This window comes from Delphinapterus leucas, chromosome 19 (genome assembly GCF_059928025.1).
Source record: "Delphinapterus leucas isolate spDelLeu-1000000601 "Yukka" chromosome 19, BTC_Dleu_Yukka2, whole genome shotgun sequence".
NCBI lineage: Eukaryota > Metazoa > Chordata > Mammalia > Artiodactyla > Monodontidae > Delphinapterus > Delphinapterus leucas.
Genome location: NC_143147.1, coordinates 20,838,348 through 20,861,140, shown reverse-complemented (window position 1 = coordinate 20,861,140; position 22,793 = coordinate 20,838,348). Strand labels below are relative to the sequence as shown.

The following is a 22,793-nucleotide window of genomic DNA, read 5'->3' as shown; positions in this document are numbered from 1 at the left end:
CCACTGCACCACCAGGGAAGCCCCCTTAATTGTATTCTTAATCTGAAGACTCATGAGTTTCTTAAATTCCAAGAAATTGTTCTCCTTTATTTCTTCGAGTAGTTTTTGTGCTTTGTTCTCTGTGTTCTCTCTTTGTGGAATCCCTAGTACATGAATATTGGAACTTCTAGGTCTGCTGCCTTGTTTCTTAATTTTTTAAAATACCTTGTATCTTTTTGTTGTGTTAAGCTGAGTTCCTCAACTCAACCCTCCTGTTTTAATTTATTCTTCAATCTTGTCCGTCCTGTTATTTCGCCCAGCTGTTGAGTTTTTATTTCAACAGTCCAACTTTAATCTTCAGGGTATCTAGTTGATTCTTTCTTCATGGGCATAGTATCCTCTTAAGTCTCTCAGGGAGTATAAACTATATGTGTTTTTAAAGTTCTGAGTCGCCTGTTCCATTTCTCTGTCCTCTGATGTCAGGTCTTCAATTTGTTGAGTACGATGACTCTCTTTCTTGGTGTTTGCACTCTGCCAATATTTGGTGATTTCTAGCTGATCGCTCAGTCTTGGCTGTGAGATTCTCTGTCATTCTGATCAGAGATGCTCTTTTACTGTCACCTGCTCGTGAGGGGGAGGCGGGATGTGCCGCTCGGCCACGTGTGCCACAGATTGTGCTTCTCAGGTGAGGTGGAGCTGGAGCTGGGGGAACTGCCAGGTGGGATATGCTGGTGGCTTATCTTCTGGGCCCAAGGCCTCCCTGATCTGCCTGGATGTTGTCAGCCCTCTGGTCCCTACTGGGCTTCTCAGACCCACGCCCATTCCTGACCTGAACACTCAAGGCAGGGGTGAGACCTGGGCACTGGCTTCGTGGCTCCTCTTGCAGGACCCCAGAGTATCCCTACAGCGGTTCCCTGGGGCCCCCCTCCTGCTCTGGTATCCACTCCCCTCGTGTCCTTCATCTTTGAGAAGCCATTTTAGGCAGGGGTTTCCTTCTTCAATCCTCTCCTACCAGAGTTTCTAGTCTACCACTCCTTTTCTTGCCCAGTTCTGGATTCTTATTAAAATCTTTTCATTGGGCTTCCCTGGTGGCTCAGTGGTTGAGAGTCCGCCTGCCAATGTAGGGGACACGGGTTCGTGCCCCGGTCCGGGAAGATCCCACATGCCACGGAGCGGCTGGGCCCGTGAGCCGTGGCCGCTGAGCCTGCGTGTCCGAAGCCTGTGCTCCGCAATGGGAGAGGCCACAGCAGTGAGAGGCCCGCGTACCGCAAAAAAAAAAAAAAAAAAAAAAAAAAAAAAATCTTTTCATTATTTCTGAGTTTCTGGGACAGGAAGGGGAGGGGTTGCACTGCGTGCTCAGGGTGCCATCTTAGAGGTGAAATGCCAAGGAACTGTTAAGGAATGTTGGAACAGAGCTTGGCGGAATGCTCGGGAAATCACCACCCTTTCCCTTATCCTTCCTAAACCCTTCACCCTCAGAGCTGGCTGACCGCCATGTCACACTGGGGATGTGAGGCAACCAGGAGAGCAGACAAACGGGGCTTTGTGAGCCGCAGGAAAGAAGGTCGCTTGGATGGAGAAGGCAGACTCACTGTCAGTGGAGGGGGGGAGAGGAGAGGCAACATCACCTCCCCTTACCCTCCTGATAATCCAGAGTTGATCTTTTTTCCCCGTTCACTTATTCTTCTCTTCACTCACTAATAGATACTTATCACACACTTTTGTATCCCAGGCCCTGTGCTGGGGGACTGAGGGCACAAAGATAAGAAACACATACTCTCTGCCCTCAAAGCGCTCACCGTTTTTGTGAGAGACACTAATAGAAAATTTCAGTATAGGATGGATATAGTATATGTACAGGCACAGCAGGGAATTGATAGGCTGACCCTTCAGGGGTCCAGGATAGGGGTCACAGAAAAATTCAATTTTAATGTGATCTTAAAAGAATGGTAGGATCTTACCACCAAGACAAGAAGAGAGAGGGGGGAAAAATAGGAGAGAGAGAGAACATCGAGGTACTTGGGGAGACAGTGGAGGGTGAAAGTCTGTCTAGGTAGGCAGGGTCAGATTTTATATGCCTCGCTAAAGAATCCGTTCTTCATCTGTGGACAATAAAAGATGTTAAGCGGGGAGAGGCATGGTCTCATTTGTATTTTGTAAAACTCTTGTGGGTCATAGGTACAAGAGACTGGAGGTTGGGGCTATGTTCTGGATTAGAAAAGATGAAGACCATACCATGACAGTGACCATGAGGTCAAGGAGTTGTGGGGAAGAGTTGGTTACCCATTGGTTCCGTGAGATGGGCATTGCTGAATGGCAGGAATGTGGCAGAACTGAATTTTAGTTATAAAAAAGCACCATAGGGACAAACAAGAGAATGCACTCTTTTAGGATTCCTTGCCTTTTAACATTTTTTTCAAAGAAGCGGTTTTATAAATTTGAAGGAATTTTGTGATCACTGCTGTAATAACACTCCCCTTAGAAATAGAAAAAGATAGCATTCTATCAGTATAGTTTGGTGCTCCAGCCATTCATTATCATGTAGGGTTGCTACAAACACAGGAGGATTTACTTTTCTTTTAGTTCATTTCACAACTTCTATTTGCAAAAAAAAAAAAAAATGTTGATTAACAGAGAATATATACTATTAAGTAACACGAAAAATAACGGAAGGGAAGGAATCTCTCGTTTCCAGTGTCTGACTACAGTTCTTTTTCAAGAGGCACTAAAAGTTTGAGGAAAGTCCAGACTTCTTATTTTTAGCATCATTTCTGGTGAATATTCCTCCCTTATGTTTACATAGTGACGGTAGAACCATCTGGAAATGATAGAAATAACTTGTTTGTTTGGGGGGAGGGGAGAAGGCAGGAGAGTTACGTCCTGCGCACTGCTTCAGGTTCTCTAACTTAATAGCTTGCTGTCTGTAAACTGTGGAAGTCATACAAAGGGTTGTGTTCTGAAATCTTTGCCTGTACATTTGACATATGAAGTTCATAGGCTTTGATTTGAATATAGCTGTTTCTTCCAACTACCCTTCTGGAAAATGCTTAAATGTTAATGTAGCGTTGAAGGAAAGATTTTTTTTCTTTAATGTCATCTTTACATTTCAGATCCTCTGGCTTAAGAATATCCATGAAAGCAAATGTGTCTAGTAATCAGTCAGTATTTCCTGAGGAAGAATGGAAGATTCTTGCATTCTCTTGAAACCCATGAAACCGTTGAACTGAAACATATTTTTCAGGGCTATTTCTAACCTCTTATACATGACAGGTACTTGGCAGGTTGAGGGGATCACATGGCTTAGTGATCAAAGAAACTAAAGTGGAGAATGAAAAGGGCTGGCTAATCAAGTATACTTCAATAAAATTTGAAAAAAAAAAGAAAGAAAAGGCCTGGCTAGCTGTGTGACTATGACAGAAAGAACTTAAGTTTCAAAAGAAAGTATAAGGGTTGTACTTGATCTCAAAGCATCCCACTGAGTCACTCTAAGATTCTGGGTTGAGATTCTGTCTGTTTGGAGATGGAGCGTCTGACTAATCTGACTGACTAACCATTCTGTCTGGCACTCCGTATGTTGAGAGGTCAGTTTATTGCGAATCATTGAGGGTATTTTCTTTAGGACTGTCATTCACAAGGTATTGGAAGCATCAGGGTTATTTTATCCATAAATGTCTAAGTGGTTTTCATAGTTTGCTGTCCCTCTGCTGCCACCCCTTATGAAATCTGACAGCACATTTAGGGAATGGCGCCCTTGAACAACCCTTGGTCACAGGGCGTGGAGGATGCTAGGAGGCGGTTGGTTCACCTTCATTTCCGGGCAGCACAGGGAACCTTTCATCTCCTAAGAGTGGTCAGCACTGAGTTGTCACCACCCAACCAGGCCGAGCTTATTTGGACGCCAGGAGGAATTGTTATTTCCCTTCTTCTCTAGTAGTGGTAGATTGATTTTCATAACGATGGCTAGGAAGTCTTGGTAGCTGAACTCACACATATGCTCCGCTAACAGAGTCTGTTGCTGCATCTCTTCCCAGTAGGAACTTACTTTTCATCTTTGGAAGAGGAAGGAGTATAACGGAGTGAGACCGAAGCTGTGTTCTTTTAAGTATGTTGACGTCTTTCTAGGATCCCGCTCAGGCAACTGATTGTAAAGACTGCTCTTCACATCTTACCCTGAAAGTACACGGATCATGGTTTGGGTTTATAGGTACCATCGTTATTGTCAGTAAGGGAAATGGTTTCTCTTTCATCTGAGTCACTGGTAGATACTTCAGGAACTATGCTTGGAAACATATTATTATAATTATTATTATTATTATTCTGCTCCAACATTAATTAAACATCCGACTTCCAGTCATCTGTAAAGATGGATGCCACTGCCAGCTAGCGCTGTAAGACGGGTGTGGTAGAATAGTCAGGATTGGAGCGGATACTGAAAGGCATCTAGTCCAGGCCTCCATCCCCACCCTCTGATTTCACAACCATTCTTAGTCGTGGCCCACATAGGGGAAATGGCTTAATTAGGATTACACGTAGCTCACCAGTGGCACAGCTAAGTCTAGACTTTCTCAAGAGGTGACCTTGGGAATGGACTGAAGAAGAAGGCAAGGGGGTCTGCAAATCACAGCCTCGTACTTCTGTATTTATCATAGGCTTTGGTTGTCTTTTCAGGAACCCAATCTCTTTTCTTTTTTTTAATGGATTTTATTGAAGTATAGTTGATTTACAATGTTGTGTTAATTTTTGCTGTACAGTAAAGTGATTCAGTTACACATGTACAGACATTCTTTTTCATATTCTTTTCCATTATGGTTTATCACAGGATATTGAATATAGTTCCCTGTGCTCTACAATAGGACCTTGTTGTTTATCCAGCCTATATATTGGGTTGGCCAAAAAGTTCATAAGATCTTATGGAAAAATGTGGACGAACTTACCCAATATAATAGTTTGCATCTGCTAATCCCAAACTCCCGATCCATCCCTCCCCCACCCTTCCTCCCCCTTGGCAACCATAAGTCTGTGCTCTATGTCTTTGAGTCTGTTTCTGTTTCATAGATAAGTTCATTTGTGTCATTTTTGATTCCACATATACGTGTTAGCATATGGTTTTTGTCTTTCTCCTTCTCACTTACTTCACTTAGTGTGATCATCTCTAGGTCCATCCGTGTTACCTCAGGCACCCCAATTTCAAATCTGGTTAAGAATATGGAGTTAGGGGATGGTGGGCTGGGTAGGGTGACAGAGGCAGAGCCGGGACCATCTTTACCACTGAAGTGCTCAGGGGCCCTGGCGGGGCTGGAGCTCCCCCTCCAGGAATGATCCTGTGGCTTAGGAGGGAACCTGTGCTGTCTGTGCGCTGCCAAGGGGAGAGGAGGAACAGAGGGGCCTGAGGCTCTGGAAGCTCCGTCTTGTGACCTGGCACCAGGGCAGTCTGTCTGCCTGGCCCGTTATGTGGAGTCATAAGACTTTGGAGGCAACGGTTTAACAAAAGCGTGTTCTCTTCTGTCCTGTCAGAGCTCACACTCAAGGAATGTTTCCTGTGGTCCACTGGGCAACTGTAGGTGGATGGCCCTGATTCTGCCTTGGGGGCTCCTCCGGTGATAGCCTTAACTCTGTCATTTCTAACCCCCTCGGAAGGTGACTAAAGAGGCTGCAAACCCACCTATAAGAGTGGTTTTAAAAGTTTTGAAGATGGTGGAAAAACCCTGGAAAGTATTTGGAATAAGGCATAATTATAACTATGCCATAGAAAAACCAAAGTGTTTTGGGTCCTGACTATCCCCTCATTAAAAAAAAAAAATCTGAGTACGTCGCCAGGCACTGCCTAGTAGCCAAAGAAATTGTGGTTTTGAGCTGTTCGCTATTTCTAGAAACTTCATAAAGTTAATTCCAGAGTAACAGGGTGGAGACCAAAAAAGGAAGAACGTTATTTTACGGTGCTTTTAGCAAAGATAAAATATTTGCCGCAGGCTCAGGGCCGTCCAGCTCTGAGGATGGCTGGTGGGAGGCATCCAACTCCTGGGGCTGGTGGAGGACAAGCTCCTCACAGGAGGCTGACCCGTAGCTCCTTTCCCCTCCCAGCTGCTCTCCTTCCTCCTCTTTCCTCTCAGCGGACAAGTATTTCTTGAGCTCCTCGCTTCCATACAAACCACCGTGTTCAGAACCGACTTCCCTGTTCTAACTCATGCTCAGGATAACTCAGTTTTCATCCTCACAGTCTTCTGAGAGAACTTAAATCTTCATTCAGTGGCCTTCACCCTCAATTAGCAGTTCATTTTATCATTTGGATCTTTTTTACTTTAGAAAACATGCTTTTTGTTCTCTTGTTGAAACTTGGGATCCTGCTATTAGTTTGCGGGTTGAAAAAACAGCGACTCTGAAGCACTGTGGAGCCCTCCTCCCATCCTGTACTCCATGGAGCTGGAGAATAGTTATACCAGTAACCCGGGATGGATTTATATGTGATTTGGGCATTGTTATGTAGCACTTTCCTGCAGCATAACTACCCCCAATGACATTTTGTAAAGATTAACATATACTACCTCCCAACGGGTGAGAGGTGGCCCAGGAGAACTTTGGGATGTGGAAAATCCGTAGTGAGCATGAATCCGATGCCTGCGTCCTGGTCATAAACCTGCTGCTAACTAGTGTGTGACCTCTCTTATCTAGCCACCCCTCCCCCCTTCCTGGATGACCCCTAAAGACTTCAACAGTTCTAACCCCTACGGATCTGTGCATAATTACTTACGGACATTTGGAAATTTATACCAGGCAATGATATGTTCTCTTTTCCCTACAGAGTGAAGGCTGCCCAGACCGAGTTAGGACAGCAAATCCTGGCCGATTTCGAAGAAGCATTTCCTTCCCAGGGTACCAAGGTATTGTTTTGCATTTTCCCTTCAGTCTTTGGATATTATCACCATTTGTGCCTGATGCACACTCACTGTAGTTACTTTTCATTTACCATTCCAAAAGCGTTTGCCAGCAGCCATAACGTCTGTTGGCTAGAGGTTCAGGGTAATGAGACCATCCTTGATTTTAAATATCCCAAAGCAACAATTGATTCCCCATCTGTGTCCTCCCAGCATCAAAAAGTGAGGATTTGTTTCAGTTTAATTTAATGTGTGTCAAACCCAAGATGTCTGCCTGGTAAATTCCTTCTTTTTCTCATGGCTATGTTTTAAAAAAATAATAATAATAATTTTTTTTTCAAGCCACAGTGTTTTTTAGGATCGTTACATAACTTTTTGGTTTCAGTTTGGTGAAGAGACAACTGGGAGGAACGTCCCCAGGCTTATGTAACTCTTGGAGTGACACAGTTAGGAGGCTGGCTTTTAATGATCCTGTTCTTTGGGATTAATCCCTTTAGCTCTCACTGGTAGCATAGCTGTTTGTGTTGTGTCTGCAAAGCCCACGGTATTTCACTTGTGAGCTATTGGTTACACTTCTCATGTAACAAGCTTTGCCTCACTTGGCCATCACCGTGCTGGGGTAACTGCCGGGGTAACTGCCTTCAGCTCCATCCTGCAAATTATAGCAGACATAATCTTAATGCTTTGCATGTGTTGGGGAGAGAAGAACCCTCAGAAGCTTTTTTCCCCCTCTATCATTTGAGCTATTTCAGGAGAAAGAACTGTGCAGCGCAGAAGTGACCCAAAGCACACGCCGGCAAGCAGCACTTGGTGGGTGGAGATGAGGGATATATGTTTATTCACCGAGCCAAGGAACGTTTCCTGGATCTGCTCTATAATTCAATAACTGGAAATATCTTAATCGTTTTTCTTTGCGCCTCATAAAAGAAACTTAGGACGTAGGTGGGGGTAGCAGCCCCAGCTTTGTAGATTACCTTCTACAGGAAACCTGCCTCTGATTTTAATGTCATATATTCTGGCTGGCTTCTAGCAATCAGGTATTTTATGTGTAAAGCACGTTCCTTTGCGGACTTCATCTTCCTTATTCATTTGCTGTAAGTGTGGGGAGTGGATATTGGAAAGCTGTCCTGTAAAAAGGGGTTGTACAGTATTCACGAATTACAAACACTAGCCTCTTCTTAGTCCAGGGCCTGCTATACTATACTCTGCTGTTCACCCTGGTTTTAAGAAGTTTCAGAAAAATGTGGATGAAACCCAGCTTTATCATTTAGAAAAAAATAATGTGGACCTACATTATATCTTTTTCTCAGACCCCACGAGGCAGATGAGGTGAAAAATGGTTTTCTTTAACAACTTGCTTCCCCTTTCTCTGTCTGGGTGACTTTTTTTTAAGAGTTTTCTTTTTTCCTTCTGAATGACTATTGACTTCTCTTAAAGGCCTTGTGTTACTATTACTGTTGCACAAATGGAAATCAAGATTTTTTTTTTTTAATTACCCAAAGGTTACCTATTAGGTCCTTTTTAAATGAAAAACTCTGAACCCATGAGCCCATAGGTTTTGGCTTTCGTGACTTCTCTGTCAGATCAAACATTTTCATCTAGAAGCCAGAGTTGAGCAGTCAGGGTGCTCAGTGAATGACAGAACAGCCACTCAGCACGGAGCAAGTCAGAATTTTAACGATTTAGCTCTCGGGCAGCTTAGGTAACACTTAGGAAACTCTTGAACTTCAATTGAGGTGGATAAATTGGACAGAATTGACAAAAAAAGAAGCCATAAAGATTTGGAAGACCCTTAATCATCACCTAGCTAATTATTTTTTTTCACTTATATTTCAGATGAGTGTCAATAATTGTGCCAAAGCTATGTGGCTATTTAGCCAAGCCAAGAGCCAAGTGTTCTTTTCGCTATAGCCCACTCAGCCAGCCATGTTCATTCAGTGAGTTACCATAAAGAAAGGGTCAGCGAGTCTGAGTTACCTTCAGTAATACAAAGGCCTTCCCGCCATGATGTATCAATACAGCCCCTTGATAGTTACTTCTACTGTTTTTTTTCAGGTCAAGGGGCCAGTATCATAATGTTTTACCTTTGGCTACCTGTCTTCATGGTTGACTATCAGTGGGACAAGGCTGGTGGTTTAGAACCTGGATTTAGGTTTTAAATGCCAGCACACTGTTTGGCACAAATATAGCACCTTAGGAACAGGAATCCAAGGTTAGAATCAGGGGAAATTGGCATGTGTGGAGTGAGACTGGTATCATTCTGATTTTTAAGGCTCTTCAGCAAGGCGACTTCAGTTCAGATCGCAGAAGTTTCTACCGTCATTGCTGGCCCTGTTTCTAAAATGTCTCATTGCTGATTCATGGAGTAGCTTTTATACTGGCTACTGCAGACTAGCTTAATGATTCTTTCGTCAAGGAACAAGTAACTAAAATATCCATCCACAGCACAAGAATGAGTGTCAGGGGAGTGGAAGTAATAATAACATCATGAGTAGAACAAGAAGCAGCAGCTGTCAGAGGCCATAAGATTTAAAGGTCATTTCTGGCTTTTGAACTGGTGTGTGTTGTTTGTTTTACCAGAGGCCAGGAGGACCCAGCAATGTCCTACGAGATGCTTGTCTGGTTGCTAATATTTTGGACCCCAGAGTCAAGCAGGAAATCATCAAAAAGTTTATTAAACAGCATCTGTCAGAGTATCTAGTACTTTTTCAAGAAAACCAAGATGTAAGTATTGACCAAAGGAGATCAGATGTTACATTTGAATTTATTAGTTTATTTTAAAATTTATTTTATTTTTGGCTGCATTGGGTCTTTGTTGTTGCATGTGGGCTTTCTCTAGTTGCGGCTATCGGGGGCTACTCTTTGTTGCGGTGCACAGGCTTCTCACTGCGGCGGCTTCTCTTGTTGCGGAGCACAGGCTCTAGGCGCTCGGGCTTCAGTAGTTGTGGCTTGCAGGCTCAGTAGTTGTGGCACGCAGGCTCTAGAGTGCAGGCTTAGTAGTTGTGGCGCACGGGCTTAGTTGCTCCGCAGCATGTGGGATTTTCCCGGACCAGGGATTGAACCCGTGTCCCCTGCATTGGCAGGCAGATTCTTAACCACTGCGCCACCAGGGAAGCCCTGTTACGTTTGAATTTTATTGAAAATTGATTGCTCTCAAGTCTGTGATTTATATTTTATTAGTGTTACTGTCTTAAAATGTTGATTGTTGGACCATGAATCCTAGGGGCTGACTGTACAGTTCAGCAATTCTTAACCATTTTGGGGTCACTGACCCTTTGGAGAAATTAATGAGAGCTACAGATCTTCTCCCCAAAAATGCGCCTATGCATAAAACTTTGCATACAGTTTCAGGAAGTTTGTAGAACCCTGAAGCCCAGTCATAGACCCCAGGTTAAGAACCTCTGGATCAAGTAAAAAAAAAAAAAAGTAGCCTAGACTCTGAAACCGTGAGAAATTGGTTTTGTTTTTCTTGGTTCTTCTATGTTTTTGCTTATTTCCTTGAACTGTCGATACTACTTCTAAGCAGTGGGGTGGATTTTGTTCCCTGCCTCCCCAAGGTTGCCTGGCTGGACAAGATTGACCGGCGCTATGCCTGGATCAAGCGCCAGCTTGTGGACTACGAGGAGAAATACGGCCGGATGTTCCCGCGAGAGTGGTACATGGCGGAGAGGATTGCAGTAGAATTTTGCCACGTCACAAGGTAGATGCCAACTCTCTACTGGTTTTGGTGTTGGTTGAAATCAGTTGAAACCAGTTGATTGAAACCAATCCCCCAGTCTCTACAGGCTCCGTGTTGCCTTGTGGATTTGGTACTACTCCCACCTTTTTTGGTTTGTTTGTTTGAAAGTCATCATTTTAATGAGAATGTCTTCACCTGTGCTGGACTCCCCTCAGAGAACTCCTTTCCTTTTGAAAGTCAGATTTTATATACCCAAAACCAAGTCCCAAACTCCAGCTGTAGCTATATCCCACCTTCTCCAACTTTAGAGTTCCAGCCCTAGAGGAGAGAACATTATGTGAAGGCAAGGTAAACACTTGATAAGGAGACATGGAAAAGGTTACATGAGAAGCCCTGGGCCAGTAGATTGTAGCCAGAGCACTTGTATTTGTGTTTGTTTTGCCTTAAGAGTAAAATATACCCAACACAGCAGCTATGTCTGCTCTTATCTTTGCTCTAGGACTTTCCTATAGCCTCGCCCTTGCCTTGAACAGCCTGCCTTCTTAATCAACTAAAAGTTCATCAACCAGATTTCCCTGTAGTGGTTCAGTGCCCCACATTTTCGCACGTGTCTGTATCACCTATATCAATGTGCAGTGAGAATACATCCATCATTGTTCTGCTTTTTTTTTTAAAATAAATTTATTTGTTTATCTATTTATTTATGGCTGCATTGGGTCTTCGTTGCTGCATGCGGGCTTTCTTTGGTTGGGTCGAGCGGGGACTACTGTTCATTGCGGTGCACAGGCTTCTCATTGCGGTGTCTTCTCTTGTTGCGGAGCACGGGTTCTAGGCACGTGGGCTTCAGTAGTTGTGGCATGCAGGCTCTAGAGCTCAGGCTCAGTAGTTGTGGTGCGTGGGCTTAGTTGCTCCGCAGCATGTGGGATCTTCCCGGACCAGGGCTCAAACCCTGTGTCCCCTGCATTGACAGGTGGATTCTTCACCACTGTGCCACCAGGGAAGCCCTGTTCTGCTTTTCTACTTGCTGGGTAGGTGGTTCCAGAGGGACAGGGGCAATATCTACTTCAGTGACACAGTAGGCACTCAGGAGATAGTTGTTGAGAACATTTCCCACCCCTAATGCAGTGTTTATAGTCTTTGGATGGTTAATGTTATTGGCATCTGAGCGTTCTAAGCATTTTAGAGACCTCCTCTCATTCATCCTGTCTTCACTTTCAATGAGTGTAGCCCAGGGCCAGATAGTCTCTCTTTTTTTAAAAAAATTGTATTTGTTTGTTTGTTTGTTTGTTTATTTATTTTTGGTTGTGTTGGGTCATTGTTGTTGCCCACGGGCTTTCTCTAGTTTTGGCGAGCAAGGGCTGCTCTTTGTTGCGGTGCGTGGCCTTCTCATTGCCATGACTTCTCTTGTTGTGGGGCACGGGCTCTAGGCGCGCGGGCTTCAGTAGTTGTGGCACATGGGCTCATTGGTTGTGGCTCGTGCACACTAGAGCGCAGGCTCAGTAGTTGTGGCGCGTGGACTTAGTTGCTCTGTGGCATGTGGGATCTTCCCAGATCAGAGCTCGAACCCGTGTCCCCTGCATTGGCAGGTGGATTCTTAACCACTGCGCCACCAGGGAAGCCCCAAGTTAATTTATTTATTAATTTATTTTTAAAAAATATTTATTTGTTTATTTAGGGTGCATCAAGTCTTAGTTGCCTCATGTGGCATGCGGACTTCTTAGTTGTGACATGCATGCGGGATCTAGTTCCGTGAGCAGGGATCGAACCCGGGCTCCCTGCGTTGGGAGTGCTGAGTCTTACCTACTGGACCATCAGGGAAGTCCCAACTCTAAGTTAATTTTTTAAAAAGTCCCATATCTAAGCATAACTGAACCACCTTAGAGTAATTCATGGTAGTCATCTCTCTTAAAATCATAGGTACAGTCAAGTTGTATGCTTTAAGGGCACATTGTGGGGGGGTGGGGATTTCTTAAGGGATATTGGCTGTTGTTTTTTTTTTTTAATAGGCTGTATTTTTTTAGAGTAGATTTAGGTTCACAGCGAAATTGAGAGGAAGATACAGAGATTTCCCATATACCCCCTGCTGCCCCATCCCTCCAGATAGCCTCCCCCATTATCAACATCCCCGACCAGAGCGTACCCTGTGTTACAGTCGCTGAACCTACACTGACACATCATTACCAAGCAGAGTCTGTAGTTTACATTAGGGTTCACCCTTGGTGCTGTACATTCTTTCTGGTGGTGGTTTTCAGAAGCACATTTGCCACTGGATTTAGATAACCTTTTTGTACTGATTCAAGGTTGATTGTGGTTATGACTTTCTAAGTCCTGATTAGCAAAGAAAGAGTGAATTCCTTGAGAAATTGATAAATAATTCGCTTTAGCCTCCAGTTCAGTGACTTGCAAAATTCATTTTCTGTGAAAAATGAAGTCCGCAGGAGGCTGGGAGTACCCAAAAGCCAGCACATCTGCTGCTATTGCGCCAGCTAATGGCAGTGTTGCTGCCAAGCTTTCATTATTCGAATTTTGGCTAAAATCCTACAGATACATAATTGTTAAATAAATTCAGAGACTCTTTATTTGGTTTTTGTCACTTATTTATGAGGAAAGATGACCCATAGCTCAGTACTTACTAAGAACTCTTGTGTGACTGCTCCCTTACCACTTAACATTCCGAGACGGGACACTTGAGTGTCACGTAAGCTTCACAGGCAGGAACCACCCAGACGTGTACATGTCACTTTTCACGTGGGGATTCCCGTCTCTCACGTCTCTTTCCAGGGCTCCTGCTGTCTGGTGGAAGAGGTGATTATTGAGCTCTCTGGAAGAGGGAGGGCTTTGTAATTCAGTACTTAATGACTTGTGAAATTATATAGAATATATGCATTTTTATAAAATACTGAGTAAATGCTTCATATATATTATTAACAAATTATTGAAAAGTTTAAAGATAAAAATTGTAGTACCCATGTAAACAAATTGATGTCCATAATCCTTGAGTTTTTTTTTTTTTGACTAGTGGATAATTTCATCTTAAAATTGTTACTTAGGATATGTATTTCTATTCCCTGAGCATTAAACTTAGTTAGTGATAGATGTCAGGTTTTGAAATGACCACATACTTTTTTTTTATAATATATGCTAAAGCCACTTACTCTGTCTTATCTTGAATGATCAGTTTGTTTGACAACATTCCTATATCTTTAATTTGAAGGACAGAACTGGCCAAGATCATGCGCACCAGAGCTAAGGAAATTGAAGTGAAATTGCTTCTCTTTGCTATTCAGAGAACGACTAACTTTGAGGGGTTTCTTGCAAAACGCTTCTCCGGGTGTACCCTGACAGATGGAACTCTGGTAAGATGGTCCTAAGGGAGACTGGACCAGGAAATCAGTAGCCTGGGTGGGTGGGCTTCACTTCAGTCTCTCACACTGTGGTGGTTCCATCCATTGGCTCAAGTGCTTAATCCCCCATCCCAGGGATTTTGCTGAATTTGTGCAAATAGTCATACAGTATACTCTGTATGGATTTATTGTTTGTCTATTATGCAGTACTTCATGTTTCTAGAATGTCCTGTCATCATTTTGTCTAAGGATAGGCCCCATTTTAAAGACTAGTAATTCTGTGAGTCATAGAGGCCTCACTTATTCAGTCACAAATACCTCATTACATTATCAACTCTTGAGTTTTATTACAATTAGGATATGTTTAGAGGAAATGTACCAAGAAAGAGGTGAACTGCAGCCTTAAAAGCAGAAAACGTTGGCGATTTCTACAGTGTTCATCATTGAAGAATAGTTAAATAAAATATGGTAAATTCATGCTGTGGAATAGGTATAGCAGTTTGAAAGTGGTAGAATGGGGGATAGATCTAGATATGCTGTCATAGAAAGAAAACGTCTCACATATATTAGGTGCAAAATGTAAGCTGCAGCCCAGTATATATGGTATAATTCCATTTGTGTGAGAAGCATGTTCATATATGTAAATAGGTAAGAAAAAGGCCTGGAAATGATAACAGTGGATGGATGTCTCTGGGGAAAGGAAATTGGAGTGAGACTAGGTAGAGAAGCAAAGAATTTTTTTTTTCATTTTATTCTGGTAATTTGTTTGAATTTTTCTTATAAAAATGCATTTATATACTTTTTAAACTTTGCTTTTACATAGTCTAACAACGTTATTTTTCAATTTTTTTTAAATGAGGGAGATGGCCCAGTGACTTCCAAACTTTCTCCCCCTCGCCTCCCCTCCCCTCCCCTCCCCTCGCCTCCCCTCCCCTCCCCTCCCCTCGCCTCCCCTCCCCTCCCCTCCCCTCGCCTCCCCCTCCCCCTCCTCCCCCTCCTCCTCCTCATTCCTTTTTTAAAAAAAAAAATAAATAAATTTATTTGTTTGTTTATTTATTTATTTATTTATGGCCGTGTTGGGTCTTTGTTTCTGTGCGAGGGCTTTCTCTAGTTGCTGCGAGCAGGGGCCACTCTTCATCGCGGTACACGGGCCTCTCACTGTCGCAGCCTCTCTTGTGGAGCACGGGCTCCAGACGCATAGGCTCAGTAGTTGTGGCTCATGGGCCTAGTTGCTCTGCAGCATGTGGGATCCTCCCAGACCAGGGCTCAAACCCGTGTCCCCTGCATTGGCAGGCAGATTCTCAACCACTGCGCCACCAGGGAAGCCCTCATTCCTTTTTTAATTGAAGTATAGTTGATTTACAGTGTTGTGTTAGCTTCAGGTGTACCGCAAAGTGAGTCATTTATACGTATATGTATTCTTTTTCAGATTCTTTTCCATTATAGCTTATTACAAGATATTGAATATAGTTTTCTGTGCTATACAGTAGGTCCTTGTTGTTTATTTTATATATAGTAGTGTATATCTGTTAATCCCGTATTCCTAATTTATCCCTCTCCCTCTCTTTCGCCTTTGGTAACCATAAGTTTATTTTCAATGTCTGTGAGTCTAAACTCTTTCTTCTAACAAACTGTAACGTGGGATCCACACAGAATAAGAGCTCACAGTTTGGGAACCTCCACTGTGTATCTCACGCTGTGCCAGGTGCGTTTGCCTGCAGTCCATCACTTTGCTTCATCAACTGTAGGAAATACGCATTTGAAACTTACTCGAGGTCACACAGCTAATAGGCACATATAGAAAACTGAGCTATTGTGCTCGAAGCAGGGGCAAGGCAGATATTGGGCCTAGAGCGCCTTTCTGTTGCTCACCCGTCACCTCTACTTTCTCTGGCCCCCACCCTGCCAGTCATGAAATCCTGGGACCTCACTGGAATCCCCTCTTTGCCTCCCCCGAAGCCCTGCCCCAGAGCAGGCACGTAAGGAGCTGGTCCCTCAGGGCAGGGGGCTGAAGCGTGGTGATGGCAGCGCTTAGTTTAAGGCAAGACCATAAAACCCTGTCCACTCAGGGCCATGCGTGACCACATTAAAATAAAATGCGGGGACCACAAAGCACTCTTTCCATACTTAACAAATAAAACTATATACATATACAGATATATGGACGCTCCTCTGCTTGTTAACTCATGTTCAAAATGGATTTCTTCTTATTAACAAGGAAAAGAAAAATAGTACATGAGACAAATGAAAGTGCCCTTAAAGAAAATGCAAATCCCCAAAGGCAGCAGGTCCCACAGATGCTATGGAAAGAAGCTTGTGTCTCTCCTGAGAAGTATTGGGTTGACTGCAGCACCCACCCGACGTCCTCACGCTGGGGCTCCTCTCCTCCCTGCCCGAGCTGTGCTTTTGGCCTGGCTTCCAGCAGAGACTCGTGTGGCTCTGGTTCAGCCCTCCAGGGATCTGCCTGGGGACCAGGCGGTTTGAGCATTGAGCACAGGCACCAGCTGGGTGTGCCGCCTGCATCACACGGCTACCCGCCGGGCAGGGTGGGTAGTGCACCGGGTTGGGCTCCGGGAGCCAGTAGTCCAGCTCACTGTTCAGGAAATGTGTCCCGTGAAAAGTGCTTGAATAACAGCACTCCTAAACACCGGTTTTGAGCCATTCCTCCCTTCCTTTGGCTGGGCCCTTCTTCCCAGTGATTTTGGTTTTACATTTTGCGAGCTCAAATGTCGCAGGGGAACGAATGGCCGGCCCTGTGGTACCTGATGACCAGGAGACCTTGTAAACTCGGGGCTGTCCTGGGACATGTCAGGTCTCACCTGTGCTAGGAAATGCCCCAAAGGTCAAAAGAGCTAGAGTAATGTGGGCTGGGAAGGCCCCCTCTACACCAGGTGAGGCTACTGTGCAGGGTAACCACGTAGAGACCATGAAAAACAGGCAGGAGCTGAAAGTAAGTTTGCAAAGACAGCGCTTTTTCTGTGGAAAACTGGTATAGGAATGTCAAAGCAGCAGTTGGTCAGCTGTTAACCAACTTCTGTCTGAGGGAGGAGAGGGCTGGAGGCACCTGTTCTTTGGGGCAGCCCAGCCCCTCCACTCTCACCCGCTGCCAGGGCCACGCTCCTGGGCTGCAGCCTTCCATTTCCTGGGGGTGCTGCGCTCTGCGGTGCCGCTCATGGTCACTAGGAGCCCCTGGACCTTTCCCACCAATCCCTTCCTTTCTGGACTTCTGGTTTTGAAATTTTCTGGCATAATCGATTTACAGAGATGTCCTCCAGTTGCTCAGCTGTTGCTTGCCTCTCCTATAAAGTTTGCAGAGAGTTTCAGGTTACAGATCCTTGGCCAGGAAATCCTGCTGAGCCAGGAGCTTTTCATTCATCCCTCCAGTTGGTCAGCTGTCTTCTGCACAGACTTCTCCAAGTCACTCAACGTCTTTAAGTCAGCTCTTCCCTCAGACTGTTCTTTGTCACAGTTATCGTGACCCGGTGATCATTCTGCATTTTCCATGTCCCGACCATGGCTGCTCCATAGCCTGTGAGGATTTTCCCTTAAAGATTAGTTTCTAGAAAGGCAACAGAACTCCTCTGGCCTCTTCCACAAGGCAGGCCAGGTCTTGGAGAATCGGTTCACTGCAGCCCTGCTGTGGGGAGATGTGAACGCTGTGCTTCTCACTGTCGGTGATGTTCACTCTGACCCTGGTCCTGCCAGCACCTTGCTGTGGGCAGTTGGGGCCACACCTTCATCAGTAGCCTGTAAGCCTCAGCATCAGGGACCCCGATGGATTTAGTCATGACCACTGACCATGCTCCCAACAGACAGTGTTGGGAAGAGGCTGGCCTGGCCTGGGCCAGGAGGGCCACCTGGCCTGATGGCCACGCTAGCCGCTGGATACCGCACCTGAAGACTGGCTGCCCCTTGTCTCCTCCCCTTCGTGCCTTGATCCCAGGATATACCTTTCGGAAAATCTTTTGTGGTCACCATTTTGTTTCAGGGTATCAGAACTACAAAATGAACCAGAGTATATCATAATACCCTTTAACATATGCCAAATTTCATAGAAAGTTAGCAAATTCCTTGGAAGATTATAGAGCAGATAAGAAGTCAGCCAAGGAGCCAAGTTGACCAGAGACCCTCCCAGGCCTGTGCCCTTCCCCCTCTTCACTTTATCACTCAGGTCCTTTTAAGACCCTTGGTGACTGATTGACAGTCAAACAGTGAGGGTGAGCTTGAGAGGGGACAGGCTCACCTGCAAAGACCTTCCTAACTGATCCATGTGATGCACCATCTTTTGCTCTTTTTTTGACAGATGCTATTTGACATCTGTTAGAGATCTAGACTGAAAGAGCCTTAAGGACAGGGCTTGTTTTGTTTTTTTACTATTCCAGCCCCAACAAGCTTATAACACCCTGTGCTTCACTGTTACTGGAAGAAGGGAGTTGCCAAGCCTTCTAACTAATTGCCTAAACTCCTGACCCTTTAGGAGGGATTTAAAATAGTCTGTAAATTAAGGGACTTCCCTGGCAGTCCAGTGGTTAGGGCTCCACGCTTCCAGTGCAGGGAGCATGGGTTCGATCCCTGGTTGGGGAACTAAGATCCCACATGCTGTGCTGCACGGCCAAAAAAAAAAAAAAAAAGTCTGTAAATTAAAATGCCTTGAAATTAAAAGCAAATGTCTAGGTATGATTTAACTATGCCCACGTGCATTATTAGGGACTCGATGATTAGATTTAAGGTTAAACATTATATTCAGCCTCTATGAAAGCACTGAAGTGAAAATCACCTTAAAATGGTGAATTTTATGTTAATTATATCACAATTTTAAAATACCAAGGGTTTTAGAAAATATTGTCTGAGTTTAGTTATAAATCATCTTCATGTTTCAGGTAATTTGTTTACCAAAAAGAGAGACGGGGGGGAGAGTAATACATGCTTGTTAAAGCTCAAATAAATTCTAAAAGAACAATCTCTTCTTTCTCAATTACTCTAAATCCCTCTCCCCAGAGATGTGCACTGTTTAACAACTTGGGGTATAATTTGAGACTCTTCCAAGCATACACGTGCACACGCGCGCACACACACACACACACACACACACACACACACACACACTGGGTTTTTTTGTTTGTTTTACAAGAAAACAGACAGTGTTGCCCATGTGTCTGAAGAGGACTTTATTTAGTGCTTCTCATGTGATCAGCATTTATCCACAAGTGTTTTTCAAGCTCCGTCTTGGTGCAGGGCCTTGGGAAAAGATGAAAAATTGAATCAGACAGGTGCTTATGTTCTATTAGGAGAAAGAAACCTATGCATAACTGTCACAACATAAGATATGAACATGGTGGTACCAAGAACAAAAGAGGGATTCCAGTGATGTTAAACCAGGTGCAAATAGTCCTGTACTTACCGTCCTATCAACTGAAGCCTCCAAGCCATCTCTTTAAGAACAGATCAGGAACTGGGCTGGAGTAAAGTGTTTATGGAATGAGAAATGCAGAAATTGTGGAACTTTCACCTCATAATGAAAGCTCTGTCCTCCAGAGAAAGGAAATAGATTCATCTTAAATTTCAGAATTCCTTCTTTGATAATTTGAAGTGTCCAGCTAGGCCTCAGACAGGCATGTGTGCAGGCAGACCCAGATGTGGATGTACTACTGACTAAAGCCTGACCATCTCTTCCCAACAGTAAATTAGACAGCTTGGCTGGCCTGTGGCCCTTGTGGTTCTGAAGGTGGGTGTGGGGAGTCCCATGGGATTTAATTAGTAGGAATTAACTTGCCGAATGAAGAATTTTTCCTTCCTGTATGGACTTGAAATCAACTGTCATCATAGCAAAAAGAATGAATCCTTTTAAAATTGGAAAGTCGGTCATTTCTCGGCAAATTTTTGGTTTCACTTAGCAGCCCCAGAGCTCATGGACTATGTCATTTGAGTTCTTTCAAATCTAAACCTAACCTTGTAATTCTCTGTGGGCTCTGACAGCCACAGAGCAGGAATGAGAAGCATGGTCTGGTTGGCTCCGCCCGAGGGGCCCTTACACAGAAGGCTGAATTGTGCCGGTGATGGCTCCCTGCAAAGGCTTGTTCTTTTATCACAGCAAATCAATCTGAGCAGTAACATGGCCCCCTAAATAGCAGGAGTCTATGTCCACCCCTCAGGGTTTTATAATATAACGTTTGCCAGTAGGATGGTGGTACAGGCGTTACTTTGAGGGCTTCGTTGGAGACTAGGGGAGAAGGATGAAGCCTTGTAATTTGATGGGTGCATTGCTTTCATTTCCTGGAGAGCTCCCAAAGAGACGGTATAGTAGGGACAGGATCTCACTTGTGATTAAAAAGAATTCTTTCTGTGAGTCTTCGAAGCCCTGTGCTCCCCGCTCTTTCCCTCCGGAGAGTTGCTTCACCGAGAGAGGCGCAGCCACGGTTCTGCCTTCGTGACTTGCCCACCCCGATTAAACACTAACGACAGCCCCCATGTGCTGAGCTCCCCCTACGAGCCGACCGTTGTGTGAAGCTGCTCTATAGACATAGTCATGCTTTGCGTGCGTTACCTCGTTAATTCTCATGACAGCTCCGTGCGGCGGGTGTTGATATCCCTTCACGTTGCAGCTAGAAGGACTGAAGCGTGGAGAAGTTAAGCCACATACCCAAGTGGTAGAGCCTGGGCGCGAACCCAGCCCCGTCCCTCAGTCAGTGGTTGCACCAGCCACACAGTTGCTCGGGCCAGAAAGCGCACGACTCTCGATTCCTTTCTTTTCTTCCTCCTCACATCCACTCTCTCACCAAGTCCTCTTGACTCTCTCTCCTAAAGATGCCCCAGGTCTGGCCACTTTTTTCCATCTCCACAACTCTAGCTTAGCCCACTCCCACATCAGCCCCACCTGGCACGCTGCAGCAACCTCTTCACACTCTAAAACTGGATCCTACCGCTGCCCTGTTTAAAACCCCCAGTGACTGCCCAGTTGCCGTGAGAAGAAAACCTAACCTTTCCCACGGCCCACGACAGGCTGCGTGATTGGGCCCTGGCTGCCCCGCCCCCTCACCCTGTCCTACTTTCATTCCAGCCTTTGCATGGGATCCCCCTGGTGAGAATGCTCTTCTCCAGATCTTTGCCCGGCTGGCTCCTTCTCCTCATTCAAGTCTCTGCTCAAAAATCCACTCCTCACAGGGGCCCTCTCGGATCACCATATGAAGAAGCCCTTCCCCAGCCTCACCCACAGCCCAGCCCAGTTCCTACATTGTATTTTCATCCCAGTGCCTCCCTTCTTTATCTTGCTCACTGCTGCATCTCCGGTGCCTAAGAGTGTGCCTGGAGCTGAGCAGATGCTCAGCACATGACTATGGAATGGATGGCGTCACGTGCTGGTCCCTTTGCCTAGAAAGCCCCGGCCATCCCGTGCCTCTCCCACACTGAACTGTGGAGCATCCTTCAGTTCTGGCTCAAACGTCGTTTCCTCAGGGAAGTTTTCTGTGACCCTCTGTTGCATCCTTTCGTCACCTTTGCTTTTCCTGCAAATAATCACATATGCTTGTGTGATTATTTGGTTAGAGCCTGTCTCTCCCACCTGACTGTAAGCTCCTTGAGGGCAGAGGGTGGTCCACCTTGCTCCCTGCTGTCCTCGTCGTGCCCAGCACATCCCTTTGTTGAATGGGTGAATGGAGGAGTGAATCCCTTTTCTGGTATCAGCTTGGTCCCCGGTTGGAATGTGTGTGCCTGAAATGAACAAGAAGTTCCTGAGTGCCCCTGACTCCCTGGTAATCTCATCAGTATGTGACTAGAGAGAGACTGCGGGAATAGGAAAGGCACCGTTCCTTTTGGGAATCTCCTGACCCGGTGACACCAACAAGTAGCCCACATTATGCTGCCTGAAACGTTGCTCTGCTTTTTCAGTGTTGCCTTTTATGTTTCCTTCTTAGGACTTATGTCCACCCATTGGATACCCCACCGGTGAGCGTGGAGCCCAGGAACACCCTCAGTCCACTTCACCAATGTCCCCTTTTTGTCATATTTCCAGTAACACATTGTTTTTAAAATGAGGCCCACCTGTATATAATTGTGAGACGTTATTATCAACCCTGGTAGACCTAGCAATAGATGAGGAACCTTTGGTTCAAAAATTCATATCCTGTTTCTGTGGCTGAGTGATTTTGAACAAAGCTTTTCACTTCAGTTGCTGGCTTGCTCTTTACACCTCCAAAGGACTGAAAGACTCAGAATCATAGAGATTCAGCTCATCAGTATGATCCCCAAACCCACTGTTGAGCCAGTGGGATCAGGAATCCAGTGCTACTAACTAATTTAACTTGTTGTTGAAGCTTAGATTCCCTTTCTCACCCTCACCCTAAAATACCAGCAACCCTCACAGAGACAACTAAAACTTAGAAATATGGCTTTCAAAGAAACATTTCTAAAAATATCCTAATTTTGAAAATGAATGTAAATTGCTTTACATTTATAAGGATTTTTTTTTCCATATCAGGCAACGAAGCCATAGTTCGGAGTGTATACATTTGAAATGTTTGCTGGGTTCTTAGACCATATTGTTTCTCCAGAGGATACCACAAAAATCATTGTCCTACTACTGATTACCTAGAGCTAATACATTAATCACAGGGCTTTCTTCATACCCCAAGGCTCTGTCTAGCTACATAATAGCATCCAAGTGTTTGGGCCAAGAATTAAGTAGTTTACATGAATGTAAGTGGAATTGCCTTAAAGCCTACACCAGACACAGGTGTGGTTTTTGTTTTTGTGTTTAAGTTTTATTTTTCTGGGTTGTTTGTTTGGTTCTTTTTTTCTTCTTCTTCTTCTTCCTTTCTTTCTCTTTTGGTAATATCTTCAGCTGATGTCCTGGCACTTGACAAAGTCATTCACACACTGTGGTCCATCTGCCTTCCCTCTTGGCGTAGGGATTAGTTCAAGCTG

General features: G+C 44.7%; 1 protein-coding gene across 2 annotated transcripts in view; it reads left to right on the top strand.

Moving 5' to 3' along the window:
• The window catches only part of VPS53 (VPS53 subunit of GARP complex), a 138,795-nt gene that overhangs the window by 56,762 nt on the left and 59,240 nt on the right, over positions 1 to 22,793 (top strand). The window contains exons 8-11 of one of the 2 annotated variants that reach the window (XM_022596139.3): positions 6,779 to 6,857; positions 9,432 to 9,575; positions 10,409 to 10,551; positions 13,745 to 13,886. In XM_022596139.3, the coding sequence (XP_022451847.1) occupies positions 6,779 to 6,857; positions 9,432 to 9,575; positions 10,409 to 10,551; positions 13,745 to 13,886 (508 nt within the window). The remainder of the gene's footprint in view (positions 1 to 6,778; positions 6,858 to 9,431; positions 9,576 to 10,408; positions 10,552 to 13,744; positions 13,887 to 22,793) is intronic. The other variant, XM_089900652.1, reaches the window with a different exon arrangement.